The sequence below is a fragment of the Fringilla coelebs genome (assembly GCF_963513975.1).
Source record: "Fringilla coelebs genome assembly, chromosome: 8".
NCBI classification, from domain to species: Eukaryota; Metazoa; Chordata; class Aves; order Passeriformes; family Fringillidae; genus Fringilla; species Fringilla coelebs.
Genome location: NC_140066.1, coordinates 18,900,789 through 18,918,650, shown reverse-complemented (window position 1 = coordinate 18,918,650; position 17,862 = coordinate 18,900,789). Strand labels below are relative to the sequence as shown.

At 38.2% G+C, this 17,862-nt stretch overlaps 1 protein-coding gene across 1 annotated transcript in view; it reads left to right on the top strand.

Moving 5' to 3' along the window:
- Positions 1–17,862, top strand: part of FRMPD2 (FERM and PDZ domain containing 2) — a gene marked incomplete at both ends in the record, with an annotated part of 52,602 nt that overhangs the window by 26,586 nt on the left and 8,154 nt on the right. The window contains 13 exons of the mRNA XM_084210657.1: positions 101–315; positions 1,165–1,263; positions 2,442–2,806; positions 5,211–5,505; positions 6,381–6,539; positions 7,194–7,368; positions 8,446–8,656; positions 9,827–9,864; positions 12,327–12,413; positions 12,817–12,881; positions 14,304–14,465; positions 15,294–15,462; positions 16,745–16,821. Coding sequence (XP_084066783.1) covers positions 101–315; positions 1,165–1,263; positions 2,442–2,806; positions 5,211–5,505; positions 6,381–6,539; positions 7,194–7,368; positions 8,446–8,656; positions 9,827–9,864; positions 12,327–12,413; positions 12,817–12,881; positions 14,304–14,465; positions 15,294–15,462; positions 16,745–16,821 — 2,117 coding nt within the window. The remainder of the gene's footprint in view (positions 1–100; positions 316–1,164; positions 1,264–2,441; positions 2,807–5,210; positions 5,506–6,380; positions 6,540–7,193; positions 7,369–8,445; positions 8,657–9,826; positions 9,865–12,326; positions 12,414–12,816; positions 12,882–14,303; positions 14,466–15,293; positions 15,463–16,744; positions 16,822–17,862) is intronic.

The window sequence follows — 17,862 nt, the reverse complement described above, 5'->3', positions numbered from 1 at the left end:
CACTGGTAAAAAAGTCTTTTGGGAGTATAGTTTATACTGGCTCCTCAGGGGGTACATATGCCATGGTTCCCACTTTTTTTCCCATCTCTGATTTGAGCAGATAACACATTTGAAGTGAAATTAACCAAGAATTCTGGAGGCCTTGGATTTAGTGTCCTGCAGATGGAAGGAGATGCTTGTGAACACCTTGGAGGAGCTATTGTCAGGATCAAAAGACTGTTTCCAGGGCAGCCAGCTGAAGAGAATGGAGAAATTGAAGTTGGAGATGTCATTTTAGCTGTGAATGGGAAACCTCTCAAAGGGCTCCTGTATCAGGTAGCAGGAAGATTATTATTGGGGCTCCATCTGGGTAACAGGTTAATAAAAACAATGCATTTAAACTTAATTATCACCAGAGGGAGGCAGAACTTGCATATAATTAATCTGATTTCTATGTAGGATTCTTATCTAGAACTCCTATGTAGAATTTACTTTCTAAATGAATTCTGACAGCGAATTTCTTCTGCTATTTTATTTCTAAGTTTCTACTATTAATTTATGATTTCTATTGTTAGATGCACACCAGTTGTTAATTAGTTGGAATCTTTGTTGCTTTTATGCATGATTGGAACAATTTTCCCCTGTGGTCATTTGTGCTTTGTAATATCATGCTAAATATAATGCCCCAGATTCAAATTTCTACCAAGACTGGTAAGTCCTGTGTAAGTTTTTAACCTGGAATGAGAAATTCTATACACAATTAAGAAATCAAATGGTAATGGCCTATGTGGGGATTTATTTTTCTTCATTGGAATATGGCAGTTTGGGGAGCTATGCTGAAATAATTGACCAAAGATGTTACTGCCACATGTGATTTGAATGAATTTGCCTGAAAATTCTGTTTTCTTCAAGAAAAGAAAATTAATTAACCTAAACCTGTGTGCCTGATGGCAAAGTAGAATTTTGTAAATAGAAATTACTTTAGATACGTGTTCACATATAAACTATGGTCCATTTGTAGGACAATCCTTCAGTGGTGAATGTTGGCCCTCAGACACTGCTGAGAGGCACAAATACCAGAAATGTAGGATTCACAATAAAAATTTTCTCCATATCAGTTGGTAAAATGACATGTAAGATTTACTCCGTTCCATCAGAAATTTATCATTCTGTCTTTCTGTTTAGGATGTCCTGCACTTGTTAAGAGGAGCTCCTCGAGAAGTGACACTGCTACTTTGCAGACCACCAAAAGGTGTTCTTCCAGAAATAGAGCAGATTGCTCTGGTAAGGCAAAGCTTCTGACAGAAACTAGCTTCTGTAAACCTGCAAAGACACCACTACATTTTCTATCCAGTCTTGAACAAGGCAACTTTCCCTTTTCTCCAAGGCCCTCTATTCCATTTCTTTCCCTTCCTGGTTTCAACTCAACCTGCAAAGTTCAACTTATAGTTTCTTAGCAACCAAAATAATACAAATCTGGCAGACATTAAACATATTTATCCCAGTCCAACAACTTTTGAGTTGCTGTACTATCATTGGAGTGAAACAGTACATACCCAAGCAGGTCTTCTAGTGGTGCTTCTAAAAATGCTCTACCAGATCCTCAGCCAGAAACTGCAGATATTCTGAAATGCAGCTATTTTAACTCCCCAGAGTGAGAAGGAAATAAAGATCTTTTCCTATCCAGACTACCTCTTAATGAAGTTAAATAAATGGAATAATAGTTTCAACTGGTTATTCAGGTTCATATTGATAGATAGCAGAATCTGCAGGGGGAGAAACAAAACACAAATAAAAATACCCCCAAACTGTAGACACTGCAGAGACTAAAACATGGCCAATAGATGTGCCAGCATTATTTCTCCTGCTTCTTGAAGACACCTCATGGACACATAACAAGTTCTCTTATAAGGAATATGCACTATAAGGAATTAGCACTACTCTTGCTCCATTCAGAATAGCCCACTGATGGTTCCCATCCCACTAGGATTTACAGCCACCCACAGGCAGACAGAAATGACAGTCAGAACCATCTCCAGGTAAGAAACTGACTCCAGCTGCTCTGCTGCAGTGTGCCCTTGGCTGATTTCTATGGTCAGTCAAACAGGAGTCAAGTCTGGAAGCTACTTCCAGGGAATGAAGAGAATATAGACACAACACTGAGGCATGATATGAACAGATATATTTAAAAAGAACCTCTAGCAAATAATTCATTGGGAAAAGTGATTTTGTGTAGTAGTTTTGATTGGAACTCTTGTAGAATGTGAAAAATAATCATTAAGACAAAAGTGTTATTTGGTAAGAGAGTACCTTCTACTTTTTCTCCTTCCTTCCAGCTACCATTTGGTATTTTCCCATTCAGAACCTCGTTAATATTGCCTTTTCAAAATATTTTGCTCTTGAAGGAAAAAATATGGGAGATTAAAAAGGGGTTACATTAACCTTTCTGTTTTTTCTAATAGACTCCAGCACCATCTCCAATTAAGGACTTTGTGGCAGAAATGCCAGGCAGCACAGGGGCAGGAAACAGTATGGATCAATCTACCAGTGATGGAGGGAGCACCTCTGCAGACCTCGAAGACTGCCTTGATTCTCCAGTGGGAGAAGACTTCAGTGAGCCTCCTGAGGATGACAGCTCAGCTTACGAAGAGCAGGAAGCTGAGTTTCAAGAGAAACCCATACAGAAACTCCCAGCTTCCAGAGAAAGTTTCTATAAGCATCTTTGGAAGATTCATCAAGGAGCTTCCAGTTCTGAAGTGTTCCACTCTCTAGAGGAGGAGGTGAAGCAGAACTGCTACTCACCATGTGAGTTTGGACGGGCCAAAAGGTAGGGAATGCCAAAATCTGTTCTGCAGCCTTTCCTTTGACTCTTAGAACTTTGAAAGTTAATTGCTTAGGTTTAAGTACAGAGCTCTCTGCTTCTAATCACTCCTGATTACTGAAGATTTTGTTTTATTATCTTATTCTGACTTGCCTAATCTGCTTTCCCTATTTACTCTCATCTTATTAGAGTTTTGCATAAGTCTGCATTGCAAGATACTTGTAAGAGTTCTGCACCACTGTAATCATTTATGCTGCTCAGCTGAAGGCGGTTGCCATTTGAAATCAGTGGAAAGATACCTGTTCACCTAAACAGGAAACAAATACTTCTTTATTGATTATGTGATCTTTTGCTTTCATTTGTTTTCAGAGTTGACTTAAATAGGCACCAAATTTTTTTCTTATTGTGTGATCTCTTAATTTCAAATTTTTTCATAGGAAATAAAAACACCTCAGAAGAGAAACTGTGATCAAGGAGGAAAAAAAAGGGTTATTTTATGTTTTCTGGTCTTCAGAAGCCAATGAGCCAGAGGAGTTCTACAATAAAATGTAGTGCAAATGGACTCAGTCTCCTTTTACACTCCTTTGGCTATATCAGACACTCTCACACAGAACACAATCCATTCCATTTTCTCCATCTTTCCCAGTGCAAAAAAGTATAAATTATCTGAACAGAAAGGATTGATACAAAGACAAATTGAAAGTCTTCTAGAGCCCTTTAACTTACAGCTTTAGTAATTTTATTGAGAATCTAATTTCTATTTCCCCATACAGTCACTTGAAATCATTTGTTGCTTTTGACACTCATCAAGCACAGCCCCAGACAGTTGTCTCTGGGGAGTGACAGCACTACCTGACACTGCAAGCCAAGTGGGATCATTGTGGCAGCTCATCATTTTAGCATCTCTTTGTCAAGTGCAGAAGCTCTACTCAATTCATGAATGAAGCTCCTGCTTAATTATCTGCTTCTGAGAGTAAAACCAGCAGAAATATGTCTGCAGCAAACATATTTGCCAAGAGATAATACAGATTCAACAAAACTACGTTTATTGTGGGAAAATACCAATTCCAAGAAAAGTTTTGGATTCTTCCCAATAAGGAAGTTCTGACATAAATGTTTTTGTTTGATACATTTTCATTATAATGTAGTATCAGCTTTTGCATTTTTAAAAGGCAGCCAGAGTTGTTTAGGATGCCATGCATTTCAAACAATATTTTTAACATAATCTCAATTTAAATCCCTCTAGCTAAAACCACACAAAATCCCCAGAAAGAAATAGGCATTAATAAAGGACTTCCTCTTGATTAATGAAGAAATTTCTCCAGATTGCTTAAAATATTTAATGCAAATGTATAAATTTTCTGATATGAATTTTACAGAGATCTTCTGTGATTTCATACAGGATGGGTAATTTATTTTCATTTTAATTGTCTATGTTTGCTTGGGAGGTGATGGACAGTTCACTTCTATTAAAGAGCAAAACATCCTGGCTGACATAGATGTGAATATGCCATTTTAGGTGTTTTTAAGATGAATGAATGTTTAGCAATATTTCAATAGGGATTGAGATGAAGAAAACATACTTTAAAAAATGTTTTTCTAGCATTTTTATGAGTTTTAATGGTAAATTTTTGGGAGACAATGCCACAGCTGTCTGCTAGGGCTCATGAAGGACCACAGCCAAAACTATTTAACACAGCATGAATGATTACAGTTTGGGCTTCAACATTAAAAGTGCTGAATACTTTGTCTGCAATATAGTGGAATAGAATCAATAATAATTTTAATTCAATTAATTTAATAAGTCTATTGGTGGTTTTCAGACAACTCATATGCTTCAAGGCAAGCATAAGAATAAAGACAAGCTTTCAAAGAGGAGTAAGGACATCTTTTCATGAAGAAACAGGAACCATTTCATATTTCATGTTTCTGGTCTGTGTCCAGTTACCAAGGAAAGACCTGTAGAAGCCAGAAATGTGGCTGGCATTCCTTTTCCCAGAAAAATGCTAATATAAAAATTGTAGTGGTATTTTAATGTCCATACTGCTTACTAGAAAAGTTAACTAATTTGTTTATGGAAAATGAAATAATTAATGGTCTGGGCTTTGTCCAATTATTCTTTTTTGAGAAGCAACCAAAGTACTAATTAATGCCTTAAAAAAATTAAAAGAGTGAAAGATTTTGCTAAGGTAAATAATGAAAGCTTTTTAATTTTTCAAGTAGCTTTGCAAAATATTGATTACTTATTTGTTTTTATACTACCATTCGAGGATTCAGACAGCAATTCAATACCATAACTAGTAATTCAGTTAAAATGAAAATAAGGTAATGCATAAACAGTAGACTTTTCAGTGGCCATCTAATAAAACATGGAGGAAAACCCCAGCACTGCAATCTTTTTATTTTCCAGCCACGTATTTAATAAGAGTCATGATGACCTATTGAACACAAAATGTATGCCTGAAACTCTCTCTCTAACCCCTATTGATGAAGAGTATCTCACTGCCAGCTCAATGTCTGTGACCTCACTTCCACGAGGAGGAAGCTCCAAGACAGTCTCTGCAACCACTGCAACCCCACAGCCACGTGTTTGTGGTGCCTCCTCGTCCTCCCTGCCTGCCAGAGAGACACATGACAGTGACAATGAATGGGAAGACTTGCAGGAACCAGAGGAAGAGAAGGAAGAAAATGAAGACTGCATTCAGGTATGTGATGGGCACCAAATTACCAACAGGTAGAATGCAAGGGAAAAGAAATAATTTTAAGAATGTAACAGTCTTAAACATTAATTTTAACCCATTTTCTATGCTATTTTTGTATGACTTTTTTTCTTTTTTTACTTTCTGAATATCCACAATCTTCAAATAAAGCAGACCTTCCAATTTGCCCAGCTCTCCAGAATTGTTAACCATTTGCCTTAAGGCTATTTCTTTTTTCTTGACATCTTACTATTTCTCCAACTTTCTGAAATTCTGCATTGTTATTCTCAGTGCACAAAGGTCTAAAAGCTCTCCAGTAGCTTCTAAAATTAATTGGAGTCAGCTACTTGGGTTTTTTCTGCCATGTTTCAAGGCCATGCAGGAAATCACTTTGTCACAGTGATATTGCTGTAATGTCCTGATAAGAAAGTATGATTCTTGTCCTAATTACTATTCAAAATATAAGGCTCAGTGCTGCCAATGCTGAACATCTTGCATTCCTATGACACTAATGAGCTCTGAATTCCTACTAATTTGAGAGCTCTGTGGACAAAACTTAGCTCCAGGCATTTCCTTCAGTGGGACAGCAATAGCAGTAACAGTGATCTTTGCACTGGCAATGCTTGTCAGCTCAGAGGCCTCCAAGCCTTTCTTTACACATTCCAAATGCCTCATCCCAGGTCCTGGTGGCATTCTCTGCCTTACTAGGCCCTATAAGTCAATCAACATGAACCTCCACAATTCTGGGATATGGCAGAACACCTTTTACACACTCTTGTACCATCTGAGGATCTGATTTCTACCTGCATATTAAAATTGTGGAAGATGTTACTGAAGTAACAGAAAAGCCTACATCAAAAAACCTGTGCTTGTTTTATCAGGAAATGGAGATCTTTGTGACTTTGACAAAGTCAGAGAACAATGGTTATGGATTCTCTGTAGTTCTTAACAAAATGGACACCTGCCTGTATGTTGATGAAATCTTGAATGATCCTGCCCTTTCTGATGGAAGACTGAGAAGGGGAGACAGAATCATTATGGTACAGTAATTTTTTGAGTTTATGCAGAAGAGAAAACATTTGCAGATCAATGTCATTCAGCTTTGGCATTCTTCATTTAGTATCACCTGTTTATCCCATCTTTAGGTATGTAAATAAATAATGTAATAAATCCAATTCTGCTATTCTGCTGACCGTAGCTGGATAAATCTCAGGCTGAATAGATTGTATGATGAGGCAAATAAAATGAATCTAGGAGCAATTCAAGACAAGTGAGATACTAAATGCCTTCCCAATTAAATGACATAAACTGAATTAATGTAATAAGGTGATAGGTGACACACAAAGGATGCAGGAATTGTGTCCTTTGTAATGTAATAACAAACCTTTTTTTTTCAGCCTGGTTCATGTTCAATTTTTTGCATAAGACCCTCTTGTTTTTTGCAACAAGATCTTGAGTTTCAATGGGGAAAAAAAGCTATTTTTCTTAAAGCTCTGTATTCAGAAAAATAAAAATTCAAAAAAGAACTACTATTGCAATCTTAACTGTTAAATGTATTGACATTAAATACCGCAGCAAAGCAATAACAAGGACATAAAAACTAATTAAGGTTCATATGCAAAATTCAGAGTAGAGGGAGAAGCAAATGATGGTCAATGAGATTTATGACATGATTTTACTGGTTTGTCATTTAGGTGAATGGAATTGATGTCACATCTTTACCATGCAATGAAGTCCTGACTTTACTGCAAAGCTCTCCTCCAGACCTGCACCTTGTTGTTGGCCGTGCTGACAGCGACCCACGTCCCTCAATAAGGCCAGAGGAGATTCCTGAAATTACTCTCACAAAGGGTGCAGATGGACAGCTAGGTGTGTACTAAATGCTGTATTCCTACTTTGGACAGGAATGGCAGCATGAGATCATCATAAGCAAATGTGCTCTCAGATCAGTATGATCCAAACTGACATTGACACCTTTATGCTTTTCATCATCACCCATGACCAAGGAATGAGAGCTTTTGTTTGGGCAACACCTAAGAGGGAAGACTAATATCTCTTGTTAGGCTAATGAAGGTAGCTGGAAAAGTGATCTTTGCATGATCACCCAATTAACTGAAGTTTCTGGCAGATTTCCAGTATCATATTTTTATGTTACTTATATACATAAGTTTTGGGTAGTTGGATAATAATGTCTACTACCTGCAGAGACACATAAAGATCTATTTGGAGGGAAAGAAAAAAATTGAAGAAAAGGTAAAGTTTAAGTAGGATGAGTCACAGGTTGAGACTACAGTTTGCTATTCAAAAAAATCTCCACTTGGATCCTTGATTCACCACAGACACCAGGCTTTATCTACAAACAATACAAACGATAAAAGAAATCCCCACAATGTGAGTATTGTGATATTTCTGTAGCATGTTATGAGTACTGCACACAAATAAAACTGTAGACTCAGGAAACAGTATGGTTATATTTGCCCATGTACAGCATTCCATTTCCAGGTCAGAACTAGTTAGTTCAGAGATTCCTTGAGTGAAGTTTGCGCTGTGTAGGTCCCTCCTCAGCTGTTGTAGGCCTCCTTTCTCATGGCACCCTGAAGGGTGCAAGGCATTTAAATGTTCAGGTAATGAGGGAGCTGCTGCTACGCTGCTCAGTGTCCTATTGCAATGACTATTGAACATCAGGGGAAATAAAGCACTAGGGCAGCACTGAAACGCAGAGATGGACACCACCATTTAAGTTTTTCCATACTTTTTTTACCATCTAATGGCATTTCACTCTTTCAGTCCAGCTTATAAATCCCATTTTACTGGGGCAAGACTGTTTTTATGTCAGTGATTTCTTTAGCCTATCTTTCAGTGACTCATATTTATTCCACTTTAAGTCACTGACAGTGAAATTCAAAACACTCTGCCACAAAAGATGCTTTCTCTGCATTATTCTAGGCTTGAAGCTGACAGGAGGAGCTGGAAGCAAGTTACAAGGTATTTATGTACTAGAGATAGTGCCTGGCTCTCCTGCCAGTGTGGAAGGCAGTTTGCAGCCACAAGATCAGATTGTTTACATCTGTGGACTGTGCACTGAGGGCATTAGCCTGGATGATGCAGTGAGAGTGTGTGAAGCTGCCACCCAGAATGTTCGAATCAAAGCCACAAGGTAAATCTGAGCATTCTTGATCCTAATGCTGAAGCAAGTTTCTAAATTTTACATCAACAAGTCAGACAACACAAAACTGAAAAATGCTTTATCTCAAAGGTCTGAATGTTGCAACCCAATAAATAACATTCATAAGACATCTTAACTCCTTGTAAATACAATTAACACAGCAAGTGCAAGTAGACTCGTACAACACAAATGAGAACTCTTCAAATTTCATCATCCAAAACAAATGTGAAGCCTTTAACTGTGAGGCTGAGCACCATTTTCATATGTTTTGTCGTCTAGGGAAAATCTTTGTATTTCCATCACTAGTGTCAACTTTCCCCTTATAATCTCAGATTCACATCTACGAGCAAGAAACTTGTAGATCAGAAATTCTGATATAATTCCAAGAGCCAAACATTTTAGAAAGGTACTAAAAATGCTGCATTTAACCTGCAGCATGACCAGAAAGTCTTTCCAGACCTGAACAATAATCAGCTGTAAAGGATTTTGCTCATCAGTTTATGGCTGCGCTTTTGATTCATTGTGTTCCACAGTCTGATATCGCACCAGCTCAGGTCCTGGACTGATGCAGAAATAGCTTCCAAAGATCTCAGAGGAATGGTAAAATATTAAGTCAAAGCATGTGAGCAACTGAGTTATGTAACCAGAACTTGTGACAGAATGGCTGTCACAGCTTTCTTAACATAGTTCAAACTTTTTTCACTGTTTTATTAACTTGTGCTTATCTAACAGAAGAAGACACTGCTGCCTCATAATACATCTTCCTGTACAGCAAGTTAGTAGGCAGCACCTCCTGATTGTCAGAATTTACAAACTAAGGAGCTAAACAGAAACAGGGCAAAAGAACTTACAAAAGAGTGTTCCCACTTTATACAGGAGGTAACCAAAGCTGAATTCAAATTGGACCAGAAAGCAGCTCTGTATTGAGAGAGGTGACTTGACATGCTTATTTTTTCCCCCAACACATTTCAACAAAATGTTTCACTACAGTCAAATATTTACATATACTGATATCAATTCTCTTTAGAAAAACACCACTAACAAAATCATAGAAGGACAACTACTATTTAAACAATTGAATTTCTAAAAATAATTTTCAAATGTGCTTTACAAAGCATGCGGCGCTTAATGGCTCACATATTTCACTTTTTCTGCCCCCAGAAATGGCAATCCAGTGGTTCCTATAGAGCAGGAAAATAGTAAGTAAGGCTAATGTTTTTGGGTTTTAGTTCAAAAATTGCTGATTTTGAAAATAAGCATAAGGTATTGATTCATTGCATTTAAAACTTATTAACAAATTGTAACTTGCCATTCAGTATTTCTGTTATGGCCATTTTAAGAGTCTGAAGAAAATTTGGTAGCTGTTTAAAGACAGAAATAAAATGTATAGTTCACTGTAAAAAAGTAATTTGTTATATATTCAGTTTCTATTTTTTAAATTTGTTATTAAATTGGAATTTTATGTGGTCATATTTCAACATCTGTTTTGACTGAAGCTGTTCTCTAAGAAGTTTTCCAACACTTCTTGAGCCACTATTTAATATGAGCCACTACTTCATCATCTAGACCACCTTTTTAAACTGTTATTAATGAAGTATATAAAATCAGCAGGCAGCACCAATATTTGTTAGTTAATATAAAAGCATTCCTATAAGGGGAGATATTTGATACTCTAACTGATATAAAACTTCAGCCATCATCTGCACCACAAAGATTTCACCAGAACTGCTCTAGCATCCTAAGGAGTCTCAGCAAGCAAAGGCTACACCTGCACCCTCAGGTGGAAGGAGTGGTATCACATCTAGGTCAGCACATACAAAGGGTATTAGTTATACAAGGAATACTTTCAAATGCACAGTTGGCTGCAGCATTAACTCAGACCTAACCCCAGTTTCATTTACCTGACTGGATATCTCAATGGTTTGGGGTTTTTTTAATCATGCAAACATGACTTCAGAAAGGAACCCTGGACCACAATTATTCACATGCTGACACTGATCTGAATACTGGCATATGGTTACCTGAAGAACTCGTTCCAAGTCAAGTTAGTGACAGATTTCCTTACACATGCAGCCATGTGTCTGTTTCTATAAACTGAAGCAACCTTCTACGAGATATGGATAAAGTTATGTGTACTCTGAGTTAACATGATAGAACTAAAGCACAGCAAATGTGTAGCCTGGTAGGACTTTGCTTACACAGCCTTGTGTGAGCTTTGCAGATTCCAATATTTGTCAAGACACCTTCAAATAGGTAATGAGACATGGTCCATCTCTGACAGAGTTATGATCGCTGTACTGGCACAGTTACCTGCCTCTCCTATAAAACAAGATGTGTAAGGTCCTGCACATGGGTCAGAGCAATCCCAAACATAAACACTTGGGCAGAGGATGGATTGAGAGAAGTACTTGAGGGTGTTGGTTGATGAAAAGCTAAACATGACTGAGCAATGTACAGTCACAGCCCAGAAAGCCTGTCCTGGGCTGTACCAAAGGCAGTGTGGCCATCAGGTTAGTGAGGGGATTGTGCCCCACTGCTCTGTGAGACCCCACCTGCAGTGCTGCATGCAGCTCTGCGCTCCCCAGCATAAGAAGCACATGGAACTGTTGGAGCAATTTAAAGGGGAGGCCATGAAGATGGTCAGAGGGCTGGAGCACCTCTCCTGTGAAGACAGGCTGGGAGCGTTGGAGTTGTTCAGCCTGGACAAGAGAAGATGTTGGGGAGACCTTACAGCTCCTTCCAGTTCCTAAAGGGGCACTGCAGAGAGACTTTTGGCAAAGGCATGTAGTGGTAAAACAAGGGGGAATGACATCAAACTGAAAGAGGGCAGGTTTAGATGAGATAGTAGGGAGAAATTCTTTACTGTGATGGTGGTGTGACACTGGACCAGGTTGCCCAGAGAAGTTGTGGACACCTCATCCTGGAAAATCTTCAGGTGCAGGCTGGATTGGGCTTTGAGCAACCTGGTCTAGTGAAAGCTGTCCCTGCTCATGGCAGAGGGTGGGAACTAGATGATCTTTAAGGTCCTTTTCAACCTAAACTGCTCTATGATTCTATGATTCTTCCATTTTATAGGCACTTTGAACCTACAGTAATTTTGTATTTGGAGTTCCATTTGCTATCATCACTCATAGATTTATAGATAAATCTGTAATAATTTGTTGTGAGCAAGCCTTCATTTTTATAGGCTTAGTTACAAGAACACATACAAAAATTGCAATTGCAACAGGCAGCTTTTTAAAACTACAGGACATTAATTATTTTCAATAATTCACACATTAAGAGTACTTTGTGGAAGACAGCTAAGATCAAAATATGATAAAGCAAAACCATAAAACTGGTGGGGCTGGTAGAGATGGGAGTGTTCTTTCATCTGCCTGATCATTGCCACATATCTAGAGTGACTCAGTCTGGTCTCTGTTGTTACAATTTTTAAAATAACAATGGCTAAGATGCAGTAGCTCTGCCATTCATGACTGAAATGCTTATATCTCTGTGTAAATTGGCAAACTTAATCATGCAGTGGTCTCACACTGCTTCATATAACATCAGTTTGGATATTGATGCTTTGTTTAATGACCTAAGCACAGAGTTAACATTCCATGTGTACATGAAGTTTAGCAGGAGGCCTGTCAGAGCAAACATATGTGTTTGTTTTTAGGACCACCGGCTGAAACAGAGAATGCCAATACTTCTTTGTCAAATGAAAACCTGAACTCCCAGGAGCAGCATCTGCTGCATCAACATGGTAAGGAACTTTGCATTTTTCAATTAGGGTTAGTAAAATTGTGTTCTTTGAAAGAAAAGTAAGTTTGTAGTGATAATGGTATCACCTGGGAAAGATTAACTCTTCATAAAAAATCCTGCCTCCCTCGGAGTTTCAGAGAACATTTATACATTACTGTTCTCCATCTGGTGTCTCTGTAGCATGCAGTTCTTAAAGCTTGTTTTGGAACCTGCTCACAGGGAGGTAAAAAGGTCACAGTGTGATTCACATTTCAGGAGTTTTAGGCCACATAAATCCGTGGGATTTATTTTGCATTTCACATATAAAATATAACACGTTTTATTATGTCTCTGAATGAGATTTTAAGTGTTATACTGTGTTTTACCAGGACAACTGTCTAAAAATTGTTGTTGCTTTTTCACAGAGAAACATTTGGAGGAAACAAACTGTGATGCTCAGCAGAACACTCCTGATTCTCCAGAATGTAAAGTAAGTGACACTCTGAGGTGTGAGGTGGTACATCAAGTGAAGTGAGCTACATGGAGAGAGATTTTTTCAATAGTGGTATTTAATGCACTTTCTTCCTCTCTTTGAAAATGTAAATATAATGCACATGGAGTGTCCTGTAAGTGTTGAATTGTATTCAGCATTCACAGAACAGAATGCACTGGGCACTTCCTGGAGACAGACTCTTTTGTTGCTGTCTTTCAATGCTTGAAAGAAGGTAGCATAGGAAAAAGACACACAATGTCACAGCATGGGATTCTGGGGTAAATATGTGCAATTGTGAAACATTTTCAACAACAATCTTTGAAAAATGAGATTAATATGTTTCATTCTGCAATTTTCTGATAGACATTTGAAAAGAGAGCAAAATTAGCCCAAATCTTTGCAGTGTTATGCAGCACTGATATAGACCAATATGGTTTGAATTTGGCAAGAGTAATGCCTTTTTAAAGTTATTTATTATTTATTATGAATTCCTGAATACAGAGGAATGTTGTTGTTGGGAGGAAAAAAAAAGTTATTTCCATGCTCAGCATACAATGCTTGGAAATTCTTACAAGCACAAACATCACTTCTGTTGGTACAAAGGCACGGAAAGTAACTTTAATTGAAATGATCCAAATTGTGATTGATATTTCATGTGAACAGATTAACTAGTTTTCTCTTGATTTTGGTTTTCAAAAAAAAAAAAAGCTGTCTTTTGTTAAAATTAGACCTCCAACCTGGCAAGCAATTTCAAACAATTTTCTAATTTTTTATTATGCCATCACTATCACTGCTTCTTCTGCATGATTTAATCCATGATGGTTTATCTGTTAAACCTGCAAAAATAATTAACGAGGCTGATATTTGTAGCATTGGAACCAGTCAGGCTGCAAGTCATAAACATTTCTAGCTTGCTGCTTTTTCTGACATAGTACTTGACCCTAAAAAGCAGCTGATTTTAAAAGCAAGTGAAGTGCTAAAGTAAAAGAGATGGGAATGCTGGGATTACAAGATTAAGATCTAAATTATAGAAAATTAGGAGAATAAACTATGTACTTCATTCCTGTCATGCTGGAGATAAGAATGCCTTATTTGTCAATTAAGGTGATTTATTTGATATATTATAAAAGGATTACAGAAGTACACCTTTCTTTGCTCTCAAGGGGTTATTTTACCCAGCACAAATTATTAAACAGAGTATGAAAATAAGTATGTACTATTTTTATTCTGATATATACATGCAGCTCTTATCTTGATCCCTGGAAGCTCTATAGTTCTATTCAAGAGTAGGCTATATCCCATAATCCACATCAGACAGTGAGGACTGTGGAAATAATGGGAATCTTGGGTAATAAAAAATGCAAACAAAATACTCCCCGGAATAAATGCCACTTTAGACTGCATCCTTGTTTATTGTAGGACTTCATTATTAAGATTGAGCTGGAAAAGGCAGAAAATGGAAGCCTAGGATTTGCACTGGTAGGAGGAAAAAATGGCAGGGCTATCCTAATAAAAGCCATCAGCCCAGACAGCAGCGCAGATCTGGATGGGAGACTTCAAGTTGGTGACATCTTACTGAAGGTAATGTTTGCTCTTCATTGCTTTGGCTTAGATTTTCTCAACTTACTCTATAATGAGCATCTGTCCTATATAAAGTGGTGCAGGTTGGAAATGTGATGCTGCCTTACACAGTAACATGTAGGAGGTGGTGTCCCTTGGCTCCTGGTGGTCAGAGGGCTGTCCTGGGCCCTGTGTCTTCCCTGGACTTCAGCCCCCTGTGGGATTGGACCTCTCCAGAGCTGGTAGCTGGACACCCCAGCAGAGGCAGACCCAGAATCACAGAGCAAGCAGCCAGGTGCACCTACTCCTGACTGTAACTGTTCCTTGTGAGGATTCCAGAGAAACTTCAGGGAAACCAGAGTTAACTGGCCAAGCATGCAGGTCACAGCTAACCAGGAGCCTACTGGGAAGAACCTGTCACATTAGGTATTATCAAGACAAACAAAAAGCACTGGAATTGGGGCTTTTCAGTCTTTATTTAAAGTCTTACTATCCTAGCCAGTCTGCCACCTTTTAATATAAATAATCCTTTTTGTTACACCAAATTATTTTTTCTTCTCCCTCCATGAGTTTCAAAATTGTTTGATTTTCTGGCTTTCATTCACTTCATCTTCTCAATGAAGAATGGGGGAAAGCCCACTTACTATCTCAGACTATAATTCTGGGTGTCCTGTTGGCACTCAAGGTATAAAGATGAAGGACCAAGTGAGTTAGGAGAGAATGATAATTCTCTCCCACAAATGGGAGAAAATAATGACATATGAAGTTCAAAGAAGTTACATGAAGATTTCCCAGTGCTAGGGCTTTGTGTTACAGGAATCTGGAAATACACATCATTGTATTTTTCAGGTGAATGAGACTTTTGTGTCTGGTCTGCCGCGCCAGACGGTTACAGATCTGCTGCGCAAGGCGCAAGGCACTGTTCAACTCACTGTCTGCCGAAGCCTGGCTTTGCACTGGGCTTATTCAGGCAACCAGAGCAACAGAGCCTCCACTCCAAACACAAAAGCAGAGCCTGGTAAGCAGCCACATCCACTCATCATATGGCAGAAGTGGGATTATGTGTTGCCTGAATTCAACTTTGGTCTTAGCAAAGCAAGTCGATTTTACTGTTAGTCCTGTCTCATAGCTGTAGGTACAAACACATTCTTCACCCTGATTTGAAGCTCTGGCTAGACTACTCAAGACATAGGACCACAGGGAAGGAATGTCTGAGAGTGATTTTTAAATCTAGGAACAAAGCCGTAAGACCCTCAAAGATGCTTTAACTCAGTTTAAGTTTTTAAGTCATGAATGTTGGTCTGATTTTACCCCATTTTATGCAACTCTCTGATGGAATCACAGGCTGTTTTTGGCTCAGTTGCTAAAATACTTCTCCCACAAACTTCACATCCCATCACTCCTACTTATCTTCTAGAAGCACTACACCTCCTGTTCTGTCTGGCAGACAGATCCTCTCTCTTGGGTGGTGCTCATGCTCAAATCCAGAAGCCTCTGCTCCCAGGTCTATGGTCATTCATTTGAGAGCACACCCATCTTGCAAAGGGCAGTACTTAATGGGCATGACTAACTCTATGGAAAGAACTTTGTTCTCTATGCTCTGCTCTACTGAATACTCAAAAATTAATTACTATTTAAAGCTGGTAATGGAAGTAAGGATATAAAATTACCAATAGGTTACATAGTTATAGTCCTCAACTTTCTATTTCTTTGAATACTGAAACATATCCTGTAATGTGGAGAAACCTAAGTGGGAAGGATATGGAATTCCTCCATCTGGCCTTCTGGTTACAATCTGAAGGCTTTGTTTTGAGTTTTCTTAGTCAAGAAGACACTGCCATTGCCATTCTCTTCTTACATGATATCAGTGAATTACATAGTTTCTGGGAAGTTTAAACTGCTTTCCTGCAAAACACAATGGTATTATACAAGTACTGGCAGCAAAGTTAATCTATGGTATTTTTCTCTTAGCACTGTGAAGGAATGATCTGGGTTAGGGAGAGCAGATTTAAATAGTTTCCTGGTTTTTTATAGCTGCTGTTGATTCAGGGCACAGGGCTTTACTACATTGTATCTTCTGGCAGTCTGAATTATTCTGGCTTCTTTGGTGGTGACATATGGCATTTGTGCTCTATTAACCCTCACAGGCATTCACAAGAGGGAGATTCCATGCCAGTTTAAGACACTGTATCTCAGTGCCCCATCTGAGGTCAAAGTCCTTTGGTCTAAGCAGCAGAGAAGAAATGGATCTATATTTTCATGCATTTGATTTTTTTTTTTGTTTGTTTTCTGGTATTCAGCAAGTGGTGGGGAAAGCCTGCAAGCTCAGCCTGTTTTCAGTTTCAAGCAAGAAGGCTCCAACCAAATGTGCAACAAGGTAAAATCAGAGAAGTTTTCAGAAGTTATCAGGCAATGTACTCATGTTTGTTTACAATATGAGTTTGCTACAATGTGGGCAAGAACCACACCTTCTTAATGAAAAAAATGTTTAATGTGAGGGAAGTGTGCTGCCATGACTGGAGCTGCTGACATTTGAGGGAGTCAGGATTCCACTGAGACAAGAGCATATGATAAGTATAATACATATGCTAAAAGGGTGGAGGGAAGAAAAGTGGCATATGCAAGTCTTCTGATTCTTTATAATACTGAAATGAATAATTTATTAATTTTACCATCCTTTTCAGTATTTCTAAACCATGTACATTAAAAGATTTCTATTCAGCTATCTCCACTTCTATTCAAAATTCAAATGCATCTAAATTTCTTCAAACATGGCTATGATTTTGAATCTTAGTAAGTCCTGCAAGACATTCCACATTTCAGAGCATCTATTATTTATAAATTTAAAACTGTAAAACTCCTCAGTAAATGTGAGAAAATTAGGTCTTCTTATCCTCCAGAAAACAAAGGAAAAATCCAAACCCTGATTCAAGTAATGTAATTGAACCAGAAAAAGAAAAATGGTAATTTGAACTAAAATTTAAATAATTATTTATCAAGCACTACAGCTGAGAAGAAGCTACTTTCACATACTAATAGCAGATATCCTGCATCATTATTTAAATGCAGGACCTAATTATTACTCTTTAGGATGGATAAACAGCCACCACTACTATTGCTTCTATTGCATATGGAGGATCATCAAGGGTCTGCCTTCTCTGTTAGTTGAGTGTTTCTTCAGCAGAGCAGCTGCACCCTAATTCTGCTGTTGGCATTGTTGTGTCTAAGATAAAAAAAGGAAATTACTACCAACAGTTCCAGCTCAGACTCTGGTGCTTCCTGCTGCCAAGAACTGGGAGGGCAAGAGTGTGACTCATGATTCCTGTGACTGCATTTTCTTTCTCAGATCAGAGAGGATATAACAAACTTTTCAAAGTCAGCCATGCATGCTGAGATGTAGAGGTGTCTCTGGACTGTA